This window comes from Aspergillus steynii (genome assembly GCF_002849105.1).
Source record: "Aspergillus steynii IBT 23096 chromosome Unknown P170scaffold_1, whole genome shotgun sequence".
Lineage (NCBI taxonomy): Eukaryota > Fungi > Ascomycota > Eurotiomycetes > Eurotiales > Aspergillaceae > Aspergillus > Aspergillus steynii.
This window is the reverse complement of record NW_020194398.1, coordinates 3,061,927-3,084,481: the sequence shown is the minus strand read 5'-3', so window position 1 is coordinate 3,084,481 and position 22,555 is coordinate 3,061,927. Positions and strand designations below refer to the sequence as shown.

The following is a 22,555-nucleotide window of genomic DNA, read 5'->3' as shown; positions in this document are numbered from 1 at the left end:
TCGCTGCATATAGCCCATGCCCAGGACGATAGTCCATGACTAAGGCACCAAGGCAGCAACCGCTCACCTGACCTGAACTTTTCCGCATCGATCCATCCCATCCATCCCTCCACTTTTTCTCTATACAAGTCCACTTCTTTCCATTCAATCGATCCACTCAACCAAACCACCCATCATCAATATATCTCATAACAAAAAAGAGGACTGAATCGAAAGCATGTCCAACCAACAGAACCAACCACCGCAGTCGCAGCAGCAACCGCGCGTCATCCTCGACCCGCACAACTATCAGCGTCCGCGGCCAGCACCGCGCCCTCGTACTGTCCAGGATATTCGCCAGACGAAGGAGTATAAGGTCGCTGCTAGACGGTTAGTTCTTTATTTCTCATCCCCTCTTCCCCTCTTTCTCTGTGTCTTTTGTCTGGGCGGAGTTGTTCGGTCTGTCTTTCTTGTTTTAGGTGGTGAGATGGGCCTGTTGGATTTGTTTTTATTCCTAGTCTTGATCTTTTCATCTTGATTTACTGCGCGTGGGGTTTTCGGAGGGGCGCGGAAAAGGTATATACACGAAACCCAAGAAACAGCCACTAACACATAAATGGATGAGATAGATGGCTTTCGACGATCGTCGCGCTGCCGATCCTGATGTATACGTCTTATATGCTTTTTGAGAGGAGTATGTTATCTTTTGACCTTAATCCCTTATCACTTATCCCTATTCCCCGTCTTTCTATCTGCTGATTGTTCTGTCCTGTCGTGTTCTGTTCCCCCCCTGATGAATATGATACTGACGTGATGACTTCCTAGCATATGGAAATAAAAGTCCGAGGTCATTGGGTTCGCCTTCCTCCTCGGGTCAGGAGGGTAAGAAGGACGGGAATTAGATGTGTCTTATCTATCTGGTCGATTGGGGAGGTGACAGGTCTAGTCCTCTCTGGTTGTTTCCGTTCATGTATTTGTATGATAGGGAGGATGTGAAGTTGGGGCTGTATGCATATGTATTTGTGCTGTGATGAGCGAGTTGGGCTTTACGTTACTTAGATATCGAAATTTTGGGTGATTGCATTGCATTCATTGTGTTGCATCATGCTCATGCTCTTGTTCATGCTTATTCTGTTTTTATGATCTCTGTCTTCTCTGTCTAGGTCTTTGCAGTATCAACCAGTCAGTCAATCAGTCCAGTCAGTAGCCAGTCATGCGAATCCCATCAGAAGTTCTTTTTTCTTTATTTTTATTCCTTTTTGGTTTCCCCCAGGGAACACTTTTCCCTCACAATACCTATCCATTTCTCTCCAGTGTAACCGCGTCAACATGCATCAACAAACCCAAAACCCAACCTAACTTCCCTCCACAAACTTCGGGACCGCACACATCCCCAAAATCAAAGTACTCATCGACCGACTATCATCCACATGGCCCACGAACCCGACATACCCGCTCGGCACCAGCTCCTCGACGCCCTCGCGCGCAACGGTTCTCTTGAACTCATGGATCACGATCGGGCTGTCCGCGCAGCAGACGTCCACGCTGGTGCCTTCGTCGTCGGACGGCACCCAGCCGGTTGGATGCAGGGGTGCGGAAATGTCCTCCTCGTCGGTGGTGATGTACATGGGGATGTTGGTGTTCGCGTTGGCGGTGGGGTTGAAGGCGTGGGTGAGGTTGAAAGCTGGGTTGGTGGTCGGGGTGAGTGTGATGGCGGAGGTGAGCTCGTCGTCATCTTCGTCTTCGAAGACTTGGCCGCCAAATTCGTCGTCGTTGTCTTCTCCCTCGAAAGATGAGGCTTCGGTTGTGGTGGCCAGGGTGGATACGGCGGTTGGACTGGTGTTGAGGAGGGAAGCTGGGCTGATGATGGTGCTGTTGTCAGAGAGGGCGTCGTCGGCGTGTTGGGTATGGGTGTGGTTATTGTTGATCACGAGAGTGGTGGTGACGATAGGGTGGATATCAAGACCCTGGGCATCATTATCCTCCACATCACCCAGGAATCCCACATCCTCGTCGGCCTGCATGGTCTCATCGCCAACACCGTTACCGACAAGGTTAGAAGCAGGACCAGCAACATTACCAGTGCCGTCACCCTGGTAGGTATCAGAGCCGGCCTCCCCAAACGAGTACGCGTCCCCGAAATCCCCCCCAACAGCTGTCACATCACTCTCCTCGCTCTGCCAGTCCTCCAACTCCTTCTCCTCGTCTGTACTCTCCGTCTGAGCCCCATACTCATCCTCCAACAGCTCCACCCCATCACCTAGCCAGCGAGAAACATCCAGCCCCATAAACCGCTGCCCACCGATGGGAAACTCCCCCGTCGCAACAACAACTTTATCCGCCAGCTTCACATTGCGCAGGAACACGCTCCGCATGCAATACCGCCCACGATACACCCTCTGTCCGAGCTTCCGGAGCACCGAGACCCGCAACTTCGTCTTCACCTTTTGGCTGGTCTTTCCGCTGAGGCGCCAGGGGAGATGGAAGACGTTCCTCATGAAGATAGCAAAGAGGAGAGGGCGGTTGATGGCCTCGGAGGGGAAGGAGAGGGCAAAGAGGACGGTGTAGATTCTGTCAGCGTCAGAGTTGGATGAGACGGTTTGGGCATTGTTGTGCACGAGAGCGGCAAGGCGCATGGCGAGTGCATTGTGAACTGGATGCAGAATCGCGGTCGAGGCAATGATGAACCCGGCGATCTTGGGACCGTGCTGGGTCAGGGCTTCTTCGAGGGTTTCCAGCGACGTGATGGTCAGGAGATGCGCGTCTCTAGCGATCTTGGCTAGCAGGGAGGAATAGGTTGAGGGCCGAAATGAAGAAGAGTACAACGGTTGCTCAGAGGATGATAAGGATAGGAGAGATTCAGTTTCGGAGACGGGGGATGGGGGTGGTTGTGTCGGGGAGACGATCACGATGACCGGTTTGGAGGCGGATTCAATGAAGTTGGAGCGGCGGGGACTGGTCTGCGGAGTGTCTGCCAGGGGCGATGCCATTGTAGCTGATGGGAGAGGATGATCTGGCGAGACGAAGATGGGAAGTAACAGATGGAAAGGAAATAAAGATGATTAGAGAAGGAGCGGGGATTGAGTGGATGGTTTGCAGTGAAAGGGAATTTCTGACTGACAACAAACAGAGGGTCCAAGGCAGGTGAGTGAATGACTGCCTGCCAGTGCTCTGGTTACCGCTAACAAAACGCCAGCATAAAACTAAAACCAGGCACATTCAAATATCTAAGGCCATAATCTAATGCAAAGCTCAGGCTAGTCAAAACATTTGTCCCAGTTACCCCCAGAACGAGCAAAGCTCAATCCACGAACGAAGTCGTCCAGCTTGCACCGACCCAGCTGATCAGTTTCGCAACCATGAAGAGACACAACTCGGTCATTGACAAGCACGCGAACCAGTGAATCAGATTCACCACTGCACTGCATGGCCTCGATGTAGGCCCGAGCACCGAACGGAACCAACCAAGCGGAGGAGTACCCATCGGTCTCCTTGGTGGTTTGCACGGCGGTCTGAGAGAGAGGTTTGGTGCCATTGTACAAGCCCAGGGCAAAGAATGCGGACACCATCAGATTGTCGTGCGAGAAGTCGGCATACAACACGGCATCCACGGGGAAAGTGGCCGGATTCGAGTCAAGGGTTCTGTTGGTGCTGGTGTGATCATGCACGCGACTCTTGGTCAAGCGGGCAATCAGCTCGTTGGTAAATCCAATCCCCTGAGTCGGTCCAAGAGGGTTCCCAGCCCCATAACCATAATACTTGCTCAGAGACCGGTAGTAATCGAACTGCACCCACTCGCTATGACTGAACAGGGCACAGAACGGCGAGAGCTCGCTCGCGTCGGGAGTTGCCGCCATCGTTTCGAACGAGCAAAGGTCCATCAGACTGATCACATCGTCATCCGACAGCTTAATCCCCGAGATATCAGCCTCCAGCCGCTTCCGGATCGCCGGCGCAAAGACCGACATGAACTTCGCCTCCACCTCATCCGACAGCTCACTGTCCTCGAACGCCGTGCAGACGCCATGATCCAGGGTATTATTGAACCCGTCCGTCTCCGGAATCACCACGCTAATCACCGGCGCCGTCTGATTTGCTGCCGCGCCAGAATCACGCTTCTTCGCCTGCTGAAACCCCTCGATGAACTTTTCCCCAGACGCTATCACGCGATCCGACCCGGAGGCCCGAATAAACGGCAAATTCCGCCGCGCGAGCGACGCATACCGCCGATAAAACTTGGCACCCGAGTCGACGAGCTGGTTCTCGCCGAAGGCCGTTAAGTTATCGCTCCCCAGCGCGTAGGAGTAGCTGTTCAAAAACGAGTACTTGCCGGTGAACTCGGTCGCGTTTTTCTGAATGCCAGCGACCAGCCGCGCGTACTTCTCCGACTTCGACTCCGTCGGATACCGGGCTCCGTGGCGCGAGAGCACCTGGGCAAAGGTGATCCGGCACTCGCCGGGAACATCCAGCGGGAAGGCCGACTCGTTTCCCAGGGAAAAGAACGGCGAGTATTGACCCCAGAGATGCGATATCTGCGGGAAACATTGATATCCTTGGCCCACGGTGTTGCACGAGGCCGCGGGTTGATTGACCACCGGAGAGGCGGACACGCTATGCTGCGTGTTAGTCACGAACTTTACAACAATCCCACCTCTATTCCTGTCCATGCAACCGAAGGGAAATAGGAAGAAATCTCACCTCCAGAAGTACCCGATCCAAAGCACAAACGACAGCATCACGAAACCCATGGCGCCTGCGGCGAATAATTTCTTAACGGCAGCTCGCGAACAAGTCCGCCGGACCAGACGGTCCTCATATAGGACGCGGCCCCTCATCATCGGCGTCTCATGGTGGGTGCAAGCCGTAGCGAGTAATCGGGCCTGTCGATCGCAGGCCGAAGCGCAGCAGCCCACGCAGCCCGGAGTCGGACTGAGATTGGACGGGAGAGTCCAGGGGGGTTTGATTGAGGTGTGGAAACGCAATTACAGTCGCGTAGGGCTAACGCTCGAAGCTCACTCTAGCCGGGGTAGAAGTGGAGCGGGTGGAAGTCTTTCCGTCTGTCTTCGCATGCTGAGGAAGGGAAAGAAAGGAATGGATATCAAAAGGGGCCAGGAAAGATGTCGTCCACGTCGCGCAAGTCAGGCACTCTCAGGTACTACCTGTGCGCGGCCTCTGATTGGCCCAGAGGACACCACGTGGGCTGTCCGTTGGCTAGGTGGTGCCTGGATGCCTGAGGTACCGTTCCTTACTCTTTGCGGACACGGCTTAGGGCTCTTGCGGCCCCCGTGACTTGTCCGGTTGTCTCTGGAGAACCCTGGGAATGTTCAATTCAATGTCCTGGATAGACAAGAAGGAAGACTCCAGACGACGGAACTCCCCCGGCGCAGGGGCGGTGGGCTGACAGCTGAACAAGAGAGACTCGCAAGACGTGCATCGGAGATCCGTCCCTAAATGCTTAGTTGGTTTGGCATAGATTTCGACCCGAATGAGCCTAAGAGCTGGGATCCACTAAGGGGATCTGCAGGCTGACGGTGTAGATGCTCTGACAAAGCAGTCAACACTCATATGTTATGCGAGTGGAAATCAGAACGATCGGGTGCTGCTGATAATTGAAGACTACATAGGGAGATGGATAGAAATTCGAAGCAAACCCCGACCCAGCGGCAACTCCGTATCGACCCCGGAGGACAGAAGGCTGAAGACTCGGGATGCATGCTGGCATGAGCATAAGGTTACATCGCGACGGCCACTCCACTCGATTGATAACAGCAATGATTTTCATCCGATATCGCCGACACGCGACTCCGTCCGTCCGTCCGTCCGGTTGGGGTGGTTCACCGCCAGTGTCGAGTGTCACTAGTCACTACGGCGGAGTTCTCGTATGATTCGGAGCTCGTTCTTACTGTCTTATTGTTTTACTGTCGGAATAGTGGGTGAGAAGCATCCGTTGAATACCCGTATGAATTTATTATACACAGTCCATGGTGATACGCACCATAACACAAGCCAAATGGGATGAACAGAGCCAGCAAGGCAGTGAACGACGGAGAGTCTTGCTCTCCCGAGAATCGCTCAACTCCCAGACTCTGTAAAGCCCCATGGCATCGTTTGTCTAAAAACAGTTCGCAACCATGCAAATAGGACAAATGCCAACAACACCAGCTAACATCAGAGGCCCTCCCAGTAGCCCAACCCGGGCAAATCCAATCAGTCTCGTGGCAACCATGGCAACCCATACCGTCCTAAGTAGACTCGCGTATAGAAAAGAGAAATCCCCAAAAGCCCAGAAAAAAAATGGCCAGAAATGAAAGGAAGCAATAATGTATATCCAGGAAAATCAAAGTGTCAAGCTCAGATTGAACCAAGCGACAAAAAGAGCGAAAAACAAACCCCTTTTTTATTTTCGCGCCCGCTCGAATGCACTCGCCAACAACCAGGTTGATCGCGCTATTGAGAGCAATGCCGTCCAATGCTGTTAAGTCCTCGCCTCAGGCGGGACTAAATAATATCAAGCAGTCTTATGTCGATATCCCAACGCCAAAAAGAAGAAAGGAAAAGCAGAGAAAGAAAGAAAACATTCAGAGAAATGAAAATGAAGATGAAGAACCATTTCAGCATAAGGAAAGTCCTTCGTCGCCCTTCAAGGGCGGAAAGCCTCGAAACAGCGACACTCAGTACCCGATAGCGTTGTCATGCTCTTCAAGAGCGAGTCCATGGCCCCGGATATTGAGACAACGACTTGGCCTGGTGCTCGTCGGCTAGAACTCCACGCTCGACGTGGTTGATGGCAGAGGGATACTGCGACGACGCAGAGGACCAACTGCCCGGCATTCTTGTGGATGCGAGAGGAGGGGTGCTTGAGGAGGCTGCATGTGGTCCTGTCGGGGCATCTCCTGCTCTCCTCATAATATCCATCCCATGCCAGTGATCTCGCTCAGAGGGCGTATTCTCGACCGACGAGCGGAAAGCCCGAGGTGAGGCCGGTCGGGACGAACCCTGGCCGGAAGCACCCAGTCGGCTGGCCTGTTCGCGATAGAAATCCCTTTCCGATCGATAATGGTCTCGCTCCTGCATCAGGACCCGAATTTCTTGGGTCTGCCGTTGCAGAGCTTCGGCCTGCTTCCGAATCTCCTCTTGTTGGGCCGTGATCTTTTGCTCCATCTGCATCTCGTTCCTTTTCCGGTTGCGGAACCTCCTCGACGCATCGCTGTTGGCCTTCCGCTTCTCAGCCTGGCTGGAAGAGCCCGACTTAAGATCCAGGATACACGGGATCATCCCAGGCAGAGGAACGTTTTCTGTCTGAGATCCTCCCATGCTGGCCGTTGTCGCTGGTGTGGTCGTTGCTGCCGTTACCGTATCCTCTCCGACATGTCTGGTTCCAGCCACGACGGAGGGGAGTCGGGGCACGGGATCCTTGGCCGTGTAAGAGGACGAGGTCAAGAACGGCGGTGCATGGGGTGGTCCTGACATGCCCGTCAATGACGGAGACGACCGGCCAAACTGACTGAAAGCAGAAATGGGTGTGGTAGGACTCGTTTCCTGAGGACTAGGGTTCGGTGTCGGAACTGCACTTGTTCGCCGGCTGTGAAACGTCGGGGTTGAATGGATCGACATGGGCACTGGCTGATGATGTGCTGGCACCGAGGGAGCCTGCCCGGGAACCGACTCAAGAGGCATGGAAGAAGTAGGAGCCCCCGAATACAACCCCGGTCGTGATTCATGGGCCAACGGAGATTGAGAGGCACCAAGTTTGCCGGGGTGTCCTGCCCCAGCGTTGACAAAGCGGGCCGACGGCGACAGAGGTGTACTCATCTGACGGTTTCTCATTCCGGGAGAAGCAGACAGTCGCCGAGCATGTAGTGATGGCGAAGGGAGATGGACTGAGGGAGACGACGGAAGTCGCTGGTGGTGGGCACGAACGGACGTTTGGTCCCCCAGGCCCTCTCGAGCAGCCTCAGCGGAGCCCACGGCGGCAATCAAACCTGATTTTGCAAGAGGGTTCAAGATAGATTGAACGCCGATGGGACGAAGCTGCGTCGATTTCAGCGGGGGTTCCACCGGAGTAGACGGATTCCACGAGAGAGGCCGAGGGCGCACGGGGTCACGACCCTCCACAGGCGACTCGTCCTCTACGCGAGGCCGTTTCTTGTCGAAGATGGCGTGAGTGTCTGATCGAAGAAGTGCATCGTCCGCTGAAGGGCCAGAAACGGAGGAAATCTGCGACATATGCTCCGAGTCTCGTTCTATGGACTGACGCAGGGGCTGGGGGCATGGCGCGGGGCCCCCTCTCTCCAGCTGAGCCCGAGACTCTTGACGCGGAGCGTGAGAGAGGGAGCCGGTCGGTTGGGAAAGATGGTAGCCAGACAGCGAATGATATTGATGAGAGGAATGCACCGGGTTGGGGTATGGAGGGCTAGTCAACACACTGATCCCTAGAGCAGCCACGGTGAAAGGAGGGGAAAGGAATAAACCGGGGGGGAAAAGTAAGAATAGAAATAAAAGTAGGATAAGAATAAATGTAATGTCGATAAGAAGGTATAACTTGGGCCTTAATTCGGGCAAAATGCTGTCTCCGGCCAACTTTTGCGTCTGAATTGATGACCGCGGTCAAAAGCGAGCAATATAAGATTACTATAGAGCGCTCGACAGGAATTATATGTACCCAAAGGCAGAATGCAAAATAGGCGACGGAGAAGAAGTACAGAAGGGATCAACACTGGAGGGACGGAGAAGAGAACTTGGTTTAGAAAAGGGACTCAATTAAGAGGGCGAGAGAGGGAGAGCAAGAAAGCAGGAAGACGAGGGGGAGGGAGAAAGAAAAGAAGTCGGGAAGGACAGGAAATAGTCAAGGACAACGGGGACGTTGAAGCTGGTGATTCCTGAATTATTATATTTCCTTGACCATAATAATTAACCAGAAAAGAAAAAGAAATATCACAAGAAAAATAAAAGGAAATAAAATAAAATAAAATAAAATTCAAAAACATCCGATTAGACCAAAAATGAAAATGCAAATCGGACAAGCCAGAGGGAACTGGCCTGGCATTAAAAATCCATTTGCAAAAAAAAAAGAAAAAGAAAAAGAAAAAGAAAAAAATAATCACCAAAAAAATAAATAATAATTAAGAGTGATAATTACCATTCAATTCCCGAACCCAAATCAATCCACTGCTACATCAGAAGTTCGTGGTGACGGAATTGCTTCCTGGCAGATCCAGCCGTTAACCCAAGCAGTTCAATTCGGCGGTGTGAAAATAATATGGGGAGGGGAAGAGACAAGAAGACCCGAAAAAAAAAATAAATAAAAACCCCAGTGGACCCGTGAATGAACCACAGGTATGGGATGGGACAACTAAGAGAGAGGAAAAAGCGGATCCGACAGCGATGGAAGCTGCGATGTCCGTCCAATTGTCCAGGCCGCTCGCGTACCGGCCAAGTACCAGGATCTTAGCTGCATCCATCCACCTCATCACGCCGGAGGTACTGGTACATTCTGGTACCTCTGCGGTCGACCGTGCTGGGCGTACGGTACGGGGTACGGTACCGGTAATGCCGTATTTGCTGGCGATACCGGCAGCCTCGGTACGGTACGGTACGGGGTAAAGAACTGAGGATGCATAGACTCGCCCGAAGGTGCCACTTAGTCGCCAGAGGGGAACGCCATGATGGGCCCGGGGGAATCGGAACTTCACCTGGCTGGGCTCCTATGGGGCCCGTCATTCGTTGGGTGGAAGCAACCCAGTCACTTGCGAGCTAGGAGGGACTGTGGCAGAATCCTGAGAAACACCCGGCTTGCCCTCCCAGCCCTAACTCTCCCTTATCCTGACCGGAATATACTCCTGACCCAAGTGCCGGCCGGTCGTGGCACGGAGTAGGAGAAGGGGGTTTTCCTTGCCTCAGGAGGGGCCGTGGAAGGGAAGCTATAAAACAGCCCATACGGATCCCTGGCCCGAGAGTCGGAATTAATTAATGAGTTAATTTACCCAAGAGGCCCGAGGAACTACTCCGTAGAGGTGGTTACCTAACCACCGCCGTCAATCCAAAGATAAAATAAATGGCAATAAATATGGAGGTGACCAAGGACAAAGCCCACTCGTGGCAGGCTAGTGTCCTCACTAAAAAGTGGAATCGGGGCTGGGGAAAGATGCAAGTGAACCGGATCACTTTCGACCACGCCGTCGCCATGCCATGCCCATGCCCATGGCTGTGGGCAGTCGGTGGGCAGGATCGGTGGAGGCCCGATTCTCTACCATCCAGTCAACTCGTCTGGCCGGTCCTTCGGTTGCAAGAGTTAATACAGACCTTCTCGTCCATACTACCTCTGGTAAGGGGTCGGGGCCCTGTCTCTATACTAGCCAGCTCCGTAGAGAGCTTTCTCCTCTACCGCCTCGATAGATCCATTATGAAGTACTCGAATCATACCACTCGAATATCATCGGTAAAGGACTGGGGAGGGAAAAAAGCCTGGATCGGATTCCTGCCTCCCACGAGGAGGATTTCCACTTACCTGTCCATTCTACGACCTTGTCATTCAGCTAATAGGCCAGAAGGAGGGACCCCCTCCTTCGACCCTCCGCCTCTCTCGCCCTGGTTGGTTATCAGGCAAATGGCGATCCCCGATTGATGAAATGGACGGTCAATTCCGTGTGCTTGTTGGTTGATTGCTCCATGCATCACACCGCAATTAGTGATATCAGTCCGCGGCCGAACCAGATGCATTGGTGGCTTACGTGCATCCTTCCTGATGATCCGTGGCGACCTTCGAAAGTTCCCAGATACATAGTTTCCTTCTAGCTTCGTGCTTTGGGAGAGCGGCTCGTCCCATCCGTCTGCCTAGGAACACTAATTAACCTTAGTAGTCTACCTGCGTGTCTACCATCTACCTAAAACGGCGCAAAAGGCACGGAATCCGCAGGGTTGAGACCGAGAAGAAGAAAATGCAAATAAAACCCCCCGTGCCAATTCCTACGGCGGAACTAAAACAAGGCGCCCGTCTAGCTTAGATCGCCGGATGGGGCAAAACCTCCTCCTCCAGCCAGTCAGGGCTTCTGTCGACAGACTCAAATCACGATGTTTTGCATGCATGCCGAGGGCGTGCTTCACTTTCCCTGCCCCGAAAATTGGGTGACGGATGGAGTTTGCATCGCTGCAACCTCACGAGGGTGCCTCGTTAGTCCGGAAGTTTCTAACTGCGGATCACCGTTGCTCTCGTCTCTCTCTCTCTGTCTTTCTCTCTCTTTTTTTTTTTTTTTTTTTTTTTTTTTCCCTTCTCCATCTGCCTTGCTTTTCTTACGATCTGGTGGTTGTGTCGCTCACTTTGCGTTATTAGTCCACCCCAGTGGCCATGGCGACGTTATAGCCAATCGACCGCACCTTCCGGCTAAGCAGAGCCCAAATAATTCACCCAAATTTCAACCCCGTGGTTGTTCCTACGTTTACTGTCATCCGCAGGGTAGAGAGCGGACAGGTCATTTCTGGAACTTGAAATTTTCCCCAACTCAGCTGGACCTTAGTGGTCCACGAAGCGTCTCCTGCCCGTCCCTTTGGGCTTTGTTGCTCAATGAGATCGGGCCAAATTTCGTCCGGAGGCGCGTTTCAGCTACGTCATGATTGGGCATCAATTGGAACAAAGTTTGCTGGGCAATGCCACTATAGCGTGGAGTACTCTTATGTCTGAAATGAGCATCCGGGGTATCACGGTATGAAGAGCAAACTCGCGCTGGTTCCCAATGTGCCGGTGTGGTAGATATCACTGCTGGATCAGAGCTCTTGATGTGAAAAGCGTAAGTTGCTCCCGAGAAACTAGGCGATCGAACACCTCGAAGAAGCTTAGGGGTCAATTCAGTTTGACTCAGCCTGCGCTCGTCCTGGGTCGGTTAATTTCACGCAACTCAGTATTTCTGAGTATTCGATTTTGGACATCTTAACGAAGAACCCAAGAATGCTTCGCTTTGGAATCCATCTGTAGCAGCCAATAGAAGAATTCCGTCTTCTATTTTTTTCCCGCGAATTCTCGAACCCAATTGCTTCTTTCGTTTCTTTTTCTCTATTCTCTTGCCATTCCGCACTTCTTAGTTAAAGTGATTACGTTGTGGACGGGAATATGTGATAACTGGCAGGCCAAACCCTGAGGAATTTCTGAAAAAGGAAATGCAACGTGAGGCGACCAACGAGGGGAAAGGGGGGGGAACGGAACAGAAGAGAAAAGAAAGGAAGGGCGAAAATCACTTAGTGATCATTCAAACCGATCTATCGAATCCCATGTGTCGCTGGGGGACAGATCGGAGAGCACAATTCCTGCATTAGAACCCTCTATTGTCGGCGTTGAATTTCTCGATGGCCTTCCTATGAAACACTGATTCGTTGGCTTCTCGTTCTTGGGTTTCTCCAGATGATCATCGAGCTCTGAATCCCGACTCTCGATCCCTCGGGTGGGTTTCACCCTGATGAAGTCAGTTAGACGGCCGAGCTAGAAGCAAAGCGAGCCCACCGAGAACTATTCCTTGGCCCTAGTCCGTGCTTGCCTACCACGCCAGAGAGTATTATTGAGGGTGAGGCGCGGGTCAATTCGATAGATTTTATTGGCTTCAACCACCCCCACGGAGAAATGCAGGGTTGCAAGGCCAGCAGTTTTCGGGAATGATCATCGAAGAGGGGGAGTGATAGTGATAATAGTTTCTCGAGGGCAGACACAATTGCAACGGAAATCGCGAGTGGTCGCATGGACCAGATCGAGGGGTGATCCGAGAGAAGGACATGCCCGTCAACAAGCGAAATCGTCGACTACTCCGTACAGGCGCCGCAGATCGTGCGGGCCGCAGAAACGCGTGCTTCGGTTCTGGAAACATGGAATGAGGGAAATCCGTTGGAACACTGCGGGTCATGTGTGTCATAATCATATGGTCTATTGGGCTAGCTAGCTAGTCAGCTAGTAGCGCCTGGCTGTTATTGAGTTAGTGCCGGTTAGTTGGTTGGGTTAGTTTATCAGGCCAGACAAACTATTGCCAGTCAGCAGCTGCTTCCAGGGGCGAGAAGGACGGACGGCACGACCTCCAAGAGTGGATAGATCAATCGCACCAGGAAGAGAAGGAAGAGACAGGAGCGAAGGGGACCGTCCCCATGTTCGGCAGTCTCGATACCCGTCAACTCCCTATGTCTAATTGTCTATGGATGTACTCCGTATGTACCTCCCGGCGACCCGAGCGCCCTGCGATTTCATGCTCAGCATCAAATGCAGGAACGCATTCCAGCCGGAAATAGATTCCGCATCGATTCGACCTCCTTTCTCCGTTGGACCGTCTAGTCCTGACCTTGTTCTGTCCTCTTTTTCTCTCGTTCTTTTTCCCGGGTGGATACTGGATATCCTAGACCAGGCATGAAGCAAGAAATCATGGCGAGTGTGCGAGTGGATGCATTAGTTCCGCCGCCTAACCTGCCCGGGTTTGGCGTGGGTGGACGCTCGAGATTGGGGGGCGCGTCGCATTCCCAGAAATACGGTTCATCGGAATCCGTGTCTTGGTCCCCCTATTTTCCAATTGCCAATTCACTTGAGGGCACGGCGTAGTACCACGGAAGGCCGTCGTTCTAGAATGTCCGGCCTGCACGTCACATCCGACGGTACTAATGCTATTTCCCAGGGGTCCCATGCAATCCATCAATCAATTAATCAATAATCATATTGTGTACGGGCGAAGAAGTGCGATCGGCCTTCTCATCACTCGTTGCTTTTTCCTGTTCTTGTTCGCCTTCAACTGACTCGTTTCGTTTCGTTTCGTTTCGTTTCGTTTCTTTTTTCTTCCTTTCGTCTGCCCCTAAATCCGTCCGTCTCCCCTCTGTACTCTGGATTACGAATCCACCCTCGGGTGCCGCTGTAACCGCCTGTCATGGAATATCGGCCTAGTTGACTGACTGTCATCGGCCCTTTTTTATTTATTTATTTTTTTTTTCTTTCGTCAAATTATCCACAAAGTACCGAATACGGAGTACAAACCCCCATTTCCCTTCTCAGATCTCTGCTTCCGCTGGCAGAGTACCACCAGCTCATCGGTCATGCGTGGTATGCAGTAGCACCGTCCTAGGTGCCTGACCTCCAGACAATCAATCATGCAGCATCCCGTCCTCAAAATTGAGTTGGAAAAAGAAAAGATGGATGGGAAAAAGCAAACGTACCTTAGCACCTACCGATAACACGACATATGTATGTGTATGTACGTGTAAGGCCTTGGGTAATACATGATACTAAGAACCATCCCAGTCCCTCCACGAGTGTCTGCATCCGCCTGCATGCCTGGGAACATCAGCACGCTGGCATTGTCTCGTCACAATCAATGAGATTCTTCCCCTCCTTACTCGAGTAGGTAGCACTCGTACGTCCCTCGGATGCATGTCTGTATGCACAGGTCCTGTTCATGCATACAAGACGGCACAGGCCCAATTCGTACCAATTTCCCACCGGGAGGGAAAGTGATCGCGGTACTTAGACCTCCGGCCGGAACAGCGCATCCTGCATCCGACATCTCAGATCCCGGCGATAGATTGCATCCCTCCTACCTACAGCGGTGGCACGGGGGCGTCGTTCCGGGGCGCGATTTAGGTTGGGCTGGTCTCCTGCAGCTGGGGTTGTCCTTCTTTGCATGGTTAGCTGGCTACTCAGTTCTATGTTTATACTCATGTAGGTACAGAAAGGTCGGGGCTGAATTGTATGTATGAGTACCCAGAATGTACCTCTATACACATGGGACCCCTAGTAGGTGCGGATCTGTTGTATCCGCTTGCATAGAGGACTTCTTTTCCGCCGAGTACAACATAGAAGGGATTGAATCATCCTTCGTGTTCTTTTTCTTTTCTTTTTTCCCTTTTTCTTCGTAGTATTATTAGTCTATCTGATTTCATAATTTCAAAGCCAGCATTTTCGAATACAAGTCCCCAAATAAATTTCGATACAATCCGGCTGGGCTCGTCACTTTTTGGATGTGTATAATCGTCACCTTTGGGCATTTGCCAAACATTCCCCCTTGCCTCGTCCAACCTTCCGGGTGCTTGTCCCACTGGAATCTACTTATAAAAAAAAAGTAATGTTCTAGCCCCTGATAGATCGCAACAGATGTATAATCCTAAATGAAACCCGGCTGGAATTGTCCAGTATACATTGTTTGTACCATGCCAAGTAATATACTGTACCGGACGACCTGACCCAACACACACGTTACGTCACTGCATTTCCGCGGTTGATCTGTCGAACTGTCACATTCAAACATCCCACCCAAACACCAGACTCATTAACCAGCATCAATCCTCATGTTTTATGGGAAATGATAGCCCGCAACACCATCAAAGTACGTTTGACCCCAAATTACTCCCGGTGACTGTGTCTGGGGCCATCGAGGAACTGCTTACGTCCAAGACCGTGGCTTGGCTGGGTTTCGGTTCCTGCCCAAGCCCTTGGAGTGATGAGAATTTTGGCTTACCAGCACCCAGGAGCTCGTCGGCTCAGCAGGATTCAGTACGGATCTAGAAAGGATGAATATCGCGTCACAGGGATCCCTCGCTTCATCCTCTTCGGTTCAATAGTCAGCCAGGCAATAGTCGCACGCTCTCGTTGGTTTTATTTCCATTGGTCTCTCGCTATGCTACCGACCTTCAGAGTTAGCTCTGAAGGCGAAACTTATGCTTGGGCTGACCCTTGATTCCCACGTCAATTTTAAAGAGTCGGCCGCCGTATCGGACAGAATCAGGGAATTGATCGTCGTTAGCTTCATCCTTGGCCGTAGTGATGAATAGCTCCGTCCCCACAAAGGCCGGACAAGTGATGTTTCTGGTGGGCAGCGACACCTCACCAATGAGCTTCCCTTCGGGCGAGATTCGGATCACTTTACCGCCTCCGTAAATCGCACTCCAGATACAGCCCTCCACGTCGATGGCGAAGCCGTCGGGCTCCTTGGGCTCTCCCAGGTCATAGTGGACACGCCGGTTGCTGATGTCCCCGGTTTCGGCCTGGAAGTCAAAGGCGTAAATCTTTCCCGTGGGTGAGTCGGTCAGGTACATGGTGTCGTTGGCAAGATTCCACCCAATCCCATTGGGGATGGTGATCCGCTCGAGCATGCGCCGCAGTTTCATATCGGGATCTAACCGGAACAGCACACCCTCGTCGACCGGGGTCTGCACCTTGGGATCGTTCATAGAGCCCGCCCAGAATCGACCGTGGCTGTCGACCGCTCCATCGTTGAAACGCATTCTGTTTTAGTTGCGGTTCCGGATGAGTCAGATTGATCGGGGGTAGGCGGATCGCAGAGCAAGATATCGCAACCGAGGGGATTCGAGCCTTACCTGTTTGCTTTCTCCGGCTCATTCTCGATCTCCCATGCCTTGCTGATGTACGAGAGGTCTCCCGTGTTGCGGTTCACAAACGCAAATCCTTCCTTCGCTGCCACCACTATCTGCCCCTGGTTGCTGTCGGCATCAACATGTTCAATGTTGGCGGTGACCCTAAACATGAACTCCCCGGTTCCCACTGATCAGCTCTGAAATATACCTACTCGGGGAAGGAAACACCCTGCGGGGTTCTCTGTCTACTCTGTAAGGGGGAATGAGAGGGGACTGCCACGCACCCGATCGACGCAGACGTATCCAACGTCTTCAGAGAGCCGGGGCCTTTAGCCAGGTCCAGAACATAGAGTTTCTGTTCCCAGATGTCGACAAAACGAAACTCGTTTTTGGCCTCGTCATAGAATGGGCCTTCCAATAGGGTTCCCGCAACATCGATGTACGGCTATGGGGGACAGAGGCGTGAGAATGAGCATCTTCGTCTTGGTATGCATCTATACCCAGGCCTCCACCCGGGCACGACCAAAGTTTCAGAACGCAGGAGCCTTAGGCATACCTCGGATACCGTCCACTTTTGGAACGTGGCCATGATGGCAGTGGGACAGATTCAATTCCCTTGTCTCCGCGGGGGTGTTTTCGGGTTCTGGGATCGACAATGGCGGCAATTTCACCCGTCGAATAGACAATTGCCGTGAGCAGCAGAGTAGCACAAAGAAACAGGATCAAACTACTTCCTCCTACTGAGGCAACTCAATCGTCGACGAGCAACTCTGGCCTCGTCGGGCCCTCACCCGACTGGCCACGTGACGGCCACTGCGGGGTTGTCGGCCCCACCTGGAAAGCGTCAAAACATTATGCCTTTCTGGGCGTCTCTTACTACCGCCTCTTCTGCTCGCTTGGGGCTGGATATGTGTCGATTGCGTTGGATGAAGCGCGTGTCTCGGGTACTTCCCGTCAGGCCTCGGGTTCGAACAGTGAAGCGTGACGGTCTCTTGTACGGAACAATGTCAAATCTCCACTGACTATCCCCCCTGATATCTACACTGAACTAGTATTTGCGTTGGCGGGGGATTAGCAAGCAAGTTGACAGGGATTGCAGCCAATTACAGCAGGTCTGGGGACTGGACCAGTATCCAAACGGATGGCATCCAAGAGCACCAAATATTGTTCTCGAAACTACATGCTTAATGGGACTGGATCTAGCAAAGATCGGAGTCATGTTTGGTACTCGAGCATTTCGGATCCGAACAAAGTCCGCGAGTACCATCAATACCGGATGACTGGGTTCTTTCTGCCGTTGAAGACATGTGCACTTGAATGTCTCAATCAGCTTTCTAGTAACACTATCATTTTATCCAAGGTACATGCCATTGTGTGTATTATATTGAACGGTCAAGATTATACTGGAATCTAGTGCTCGGCGGGCATATGGCTGGGCCGAGAAACTATATCCCTTTATATGCCACAATGGTATACAATACGGAGTATACTCACCAATAATTCCCTGACTCAAAGTACGAGAAGTCCTGGCTAGGGTATCCTATCTACAGAAAAGACATACTTAGAAGGCTGAAACCACATCCCTCTGTTCTTGCTGCGGCACTACAAGCTTTTTGAGATGTATAAATCTTGGAAGGCTTGGCTATAATTTTGACAACCAGCCCAAGAGATTGACATGGGATGTCATTCACTCAGCCCTTGACGGTGATCCGCCCCTAGGTTCAATGTCAAATGAGCAAACATTGTGATTTGGTACAGGTTTGAGGCCGATGTGTATTTGCCAGTGCTCCGCATGGGGTTTACACTCTGTCGGTTGTGACCTGTCCGATTGTTTGAGACATCAGCCTAGGGGCTAGCCAACATGCAGACAAGAAAAGGCTTATAGTTTCCAAAATTATTCCAACCATCCAACCGTCTTCGTACTTTGTGCACTCGACATTTGCCTTATCGCAGGGGCCTTTCCCCATTAGGCAGGCACTAACTGCCATCCCAGATGCTTACATAAAGGCCGCCTGCAGGACAGGAAAACAAAAGTTGCGCTCGCATCCCCCGATCCGAATCCCCCATTTCCATCCCATTCCCATCGTATCCTTGTCTGGATTTTTCATCTTTCCCGTCCCCACTTCATCTCCATCCAGGCAGGCAGTCTAGTCTTTAGTCTAAAGTACCTTCTTCTCCCTGCTTCGGCTCCTCCTTCTTCGCTTCCCCCATTAAACCGCACTAAATCAACTAGCACCTATCAGTGGGTCGCCACGTTCACCGCTCTATTTGGGGGATGCGCGTCGATGATGTTATGGCTCGAGCACTATCTGCGACAGATAGTGGCCTCGTTTATTTGTTGAGCGAGCGGTGTCTGGAGTCTGGACCGAAGGAAGCTCCTCCTGGAGCTGCAGCTAGTAGCTACGGGGTACTCTTTTAGTCTTCCTCCTCTTCCATCATCAGCTCTGCCACTGACTCAGTACTACTCCGTAGTTAACCCTCCGATAACCGAAACAAAAAAAAAAAAAAAAAAAAAAGTGACAAGAAGCAGGATACGAAGTACGGTCGACACTCTTCCTAGTCCTATTTCTACCAGGTTACCAAACCCAGAAGCGTAATTTTCCGGCCCATTTTGCTGGTCAAACTATTGACTCCGTCGGACCTTTGGTGGACTTCATTATTGAAATCTGCAACAAGGCAAAGTCTCCACCACTTGAGCTATCATATGCCATGTGAAAAATCACTTGAGGAATCCGCAAAACGTGAGAACCAAATATTGGGAAGGGCTGCAGCCAACAACGGCAACATCGTTAAGAGCAAGAACGAGATGGGAAAAAAAGGGGGCCGGACTCAACTCTCAGCAAGCCGCCCATTAATGTTTAGATTAATGGATTCAACCAGAGCTCCCGTGGAAATTTCCACCATTCCATCTCAATCTCATCATAGCTACCAGGCTTTGGAGCGTTAGCTGACAGTTGCCGGGGGGCGGCATCCTTCCCGTGTTACGCCTCATTTGTTCCAGACAAGGGCCTCCCCCAGTGGAGCAAGACAACCCAAAATGGGGCGATACGAACGAATAGGAACGGATCCGGCCTGCCTTTCATCTGGGGCCGTAGGCAGTCTAGAAACGAATATCTAGCTGCCGGCAGCATTCCCTAGGCTTTAGAGCAGCTGCGTGACAGAACACAAGGGCGCTTGGGCTTGGGACTGGATGGGTCCAATGCCGGTCCCTGGTTTCTGAAGCGTTCCTTAGATGCAGAGGCGGCACGCGTATCTAGGGTCCCTTTCCCCTTCCCCAAAGGTCTTGGATAGTTCGATGACGGGAGGGGAGTATCATATTATTTTATCTTATTTTTATTTTGTTGGATCCTTTCCTATCAGCGGAAATCCAGCCTTGTGACACACAGCCGTTGTAACGACCAGTGTACATTCCTGCATTGATCACCGGTTCTTTTTTTTTTCTCGTCTGTCTGAAGGTCTGTGCCAGTTAAGGATTTCTTTCTTGCGTTACCTGAATACCCGAGTGTCTTGACGGTATCTAACATCACATACATAACACAAAGACCCAAATGGTTAGGGGGTGGAGAGAAGAAAAAAAAAAGAGAACAAAAAAACACCTCCGCTAGCGCGTTCACCCATTCCTTCGACGGGGTGCACTAAGACAGAGTCATCCAATGGCTTTACCTCAACCCCGAAGAATATATACTAACCCTCCTAAGGAGCGGATTGCTCTACAGATTTCTGGGACAACGGACCATGCGTTGTCCGCTTGATAATATCCAAGCGGTGTGCAACCAATGGTCCAGGGTCAGACAGACGTTACATCATAGGTGAAGAATCGACGACCTCGAACCCAGTCGACGACTCTGACGGGAGGAAACGGTCCGTTTTGAACGGAATTCGACGTCGTCCTCCGAAAAGGCCTGGGGTGATCGCCCCAATAGGGCCGATCGCACACCGAAGCAAGCTAGATGGTCTTGTCGATACCGAGCTTTTTTGAACACGGAATAGATGCATTCCCTCATTCCATCCTTGGCGTCGGTCGGATAGGCGGACCTCGACGCAGATTGACCTGCACTGCCGCTGTAGGCAACAATTCCCAGAGAGTGGGGAAGAAAGGCAGCTGAAGCCGCCAGGATAACGTCAATGATGTATCACCATCTTTAATCTCTCTGCATATCTTTATTCCCCTACACACTGCCTTGACACTGAAGGTACAGGCGAGGGAAGAAAAAAAAAACTAAAGAAAATCCTGCGGCCAGAAGGAAGGCAATCCAACCGCGGCCTGATAATTCAGGTCAGATCCACCCGTGAGAAAAATCGGTGGAAGAGAAACATGCGGTGTACCCTGTAAGCTGTCAGGGTATGGTGTATGCTTGCTGGTGGCCGGGGGATATGATTATTTTAATTTTTAATTTTTCCTTTTTGATTTCTTTTGCGTAAGTCTCGTCTCACATCTCTTCCCCTCTCTGGGCACTGACCTTCAGTTCCCAGTTGATGTGCGACCGTTAAGAATGAGCCATCATATTTCTCGTTCTGTACTGCTCCATTTCCCTTTCCATCCCCCTCACAGCATGTATGCAGGCCTGATAGACCGGCAGCCATGAGCATATGTACGTCCGTCCGCCCGCCCGTCAATCTGGAGACTGGATGTACGCAATCCGGGCAAATGAATAGGCAGCCTCACATGACCGATTCTTCATGCATGCACGACCAACGCAGGTAATATTTTACCATCTGCGAGGGCTGCAGGACACGCGGGTCCTGTACGGGTATGTATCGGACAGTACCCATACATACGGTATGGAACCCCCGTACGCCCCGATACCATCCCGATGCTGCCTGACCTGGCACGGCAGGCAGTATAGGCCTGCCCTCGGGAGGTTTAGGTACATCGAGGTACATGGGAGGCACATAAGGTCAAGAACCGGCATGCGGAAAGGTCGCACCGACAGGGTAGTATTTCCGAAGTACACGCATATAGGCTCAGATGTCCCTCGGCCCCTCCGCCCACGACACCGACTTGCTGTACCAACTCCCCACCTGCATCTGCACCTCTATCTTTTTTTATCCATACCTACCGAAGAACGCGAGCTAAAAAGGTGGTGTCTCGGTGCCACGACAGACAAACTCCTACCTTACTACCCGCGCGATACCGACTTAAGGTAGTCAGCATGCCCACTTATGTGGGAAGGTAGGGCCTTCCTACAGCACCTTGCAGGGGATTATCTGTACGACCGACGTGGGATTGGATCCGTACGCCCTGGCCGATCCTAGTTGCACGTTGCATGGGCGAATCACGAGTCTCATCACGCTTCGCGATTTTTCATTGGTCGGTGTTGCCATTTTCCTTTGCCTTGTTTTTGTACTGCCTGGTACCGAGGTATATCTCGTACGGAGTACAGGTGTTAATCTTTACATACCTGGCTTCGTACTGTCTTATCCAGATAGGTTTGGTGGTGCAATCTATAATCTAGGTAGGCTTTGCCTTGGCTGAAATCTTGGTCTTGACTTCAGGGTTAGGTGGCTTATCCCCAGGTAGGTAGATTCAAATCGTAACTAGATATCGCTGTATACTACATTTACATACATACATCGACTTAGTCAAGTAAAGTAAAGAACCGTAAATGCCCCATACATACCTAGGTAAGGTAGTAAGTATAAGCCAAAGCAGACCGACCAATTCTTCTTCGGGTGTCATGCATGCATGCATATGCAATCCACGATCCTTGGGTTCTCGCTCCACTCTCAGAGTATGCAGTGTAGTGGATGTACTCGAGAGAAGGAAACGTAAAAGTTGAAAAAGCTGAAAATTGAAAATAAAATAGAACCTCATACCTGATACTCCTAGTTTAGACAGTAAGTAGTAGCAGGTAGTACACTAGAGTCTCCATCAGCTAGTAAACACATACCCATACCCACACCATAGACACAGACGCAGAAACAAGCCCAAGTCCAATCCAGATACAGACACAGGGACAGGAACAGGCCCAGTCATCAGGTAGTTCGTGCGTGTCAACCTGCCCGTCGACGTGGTAAGTGGATAATAGTCAATTAGTTTCGTTAAGGCACCCGCATCCGCACCGCTACCGCATTGTCCGACAAAACAAGGTAAGTCAGGGCAGGACAGGGCAATGCCGATGCCAGCTCATAGGGTACTCCTGGGTACATAACATACCTTACCCGTGTGGGCGTGTCCCATGCGCTGTCCCGTCCTGTACTGCGCTGCACTGCTTAGTTGGCTGACGTGCATGGTTCGGTTTGGTTAGTTGGG

General features: G+C 51.6%; 7 protein-coding genes across 7 annotated transcripts; 3 read left to right on the top strand and 4 right to left on the bottom strand.

Moving 5' to 3' along the window:
• Positions 1-133: 133 nt before the first annotated feature.
• On the top strand, positions 134-1,159 carry P170DRAFT_432259 (uncharacterized protein). Its single transcript, XM_024848224.1, has 3 exons — positions 134-369; positions 609-673; positions 805-1,159. The coding sequence occupies exons 1-3, from the start codon at positions 218-220 to the stop codon at positions 879-881; spliced, it is 294 nt and encodes a 97-aa protein (XP_024709931.1). The 5' UTR covers positions 134-217; the 3' UTR covers positions 882-1,159.
• Positions 1,160-1,334: 175 nt separating this feature from the next.
• On the bottom strand, positions 1,335-2,969 carry P170DRAFT_470082 (uncharacterized protein; the record flags this gene model as incomplete). The annotated part of the gene is made up of 1 exon (XM_024852707.1): positions 1,335-2,969. One exon carries the CDS (start codon positions 2,967-2,969, stop codon positions 1,335-1,337), a length of 1,635 nt encoding a protein of 544 aa, XP_024709930.1.
• Positions 2,970-3,097: 128 nt separating this feature from the next.
• Positions 3,098-5,083, bottom strand: P170DRAFT_432258 (histidine phosphatase family protein). The gene is made up of 2 exons (XM_024848223.1): positions 4,678-5,083; positions 3,098-4,590 (listed from the first exon to the last, which is right to left on the bottom strand). The coding sequence occupies exons 1-2, from the start codon at positions 4,725-4,727 to the stop codon at positions 3,237-3,239; spliced, it is 1,404 nt and encodes a 467-aa protein (XP_024709929.1). The 5' UTR covers positions 4,728-5,083; the 3' UTR covers positions 3,098-3,236.
• A 1,865-nt stretch (positions 5,084-6,948) lies between these two features.
• On the bottom strand, positions 6,949-8,205 carry P170DRAFT_342137 (uncharacterized protein; the record flags this gene model as incomplete). Its single annotated transcript, XM_024843396.1, has 1 exon — positions 6,949-8,205. A coding segment is annotated over one exon (1,257 nt), but the record flags the coding sequence as incomplete, so codon positions are not given.
• A 1,761-nt stretch (positions 8,206-9,966) lies between these two features.
• P170DRAFT_22796 (uncharacterized protein) lies at positions 9,967-10,884 on the top strand. Its single transcript, XM_024842886.1, has one exon. It carries the CDS (start codon positions 10,034-10,036, stop codon positions 10,601-10,603), a length of 570 nt encoding a protein of 189 aa, XP_024709927.1. The 5' UTR covers positions 9,967-10,033; the 3' UTR covers positions 10,604-10,884.
• Positions 10,885-15,580: 4,696 nt separating this feature from the next.
• On the bottom strand, positions 15,581-17,030 carry P170DRAFT_432253 (SMP-30/gluconolactonase/LRE family protein). Its single transcript, XM_024848222.1, has 4 exons — positions 16,859-17,030; positions 16,587-16,747; positions 16,306-16,464; positions 15,581-16,213 (listed from the first exon to the last, which is right to left on the bottom strand). Exons 1-4 carry the CDS (start codon positions 16,889-16,891, stop codon positions 15,625-15,627), a joined length of 942 nt encoding a protein of 313 aa, XP_024709926.1. The 5' UTR covers positions 16,892-17,030; the 3' UTR covers positions 15,581-15,624.
• A 3,587-nt stretch (positions 17,031-20,617) lies between these two features.
• On the top strand, positions 20,618-21,599 carry P170DRAFT_22606 (uncharacterized protein). The gene is made up of 2 exons (XM_024842882.1): positions 20,618-20,720; positions 20,776-21,599. Exon 2 carries the CDS (start codon positions 20,983-20,985, stop codon positions 21,448-21,450), a length of 468 nt encoding a protein of 155 aa, XP_024709925.1. The 5' UTR covers positions 20,618-20,720; positions 20,776-20,982; the 3' UTR covers positions 21,451-21,599.
• Positions 21,600-22,555: the final 956 nt, after the last annotated feature.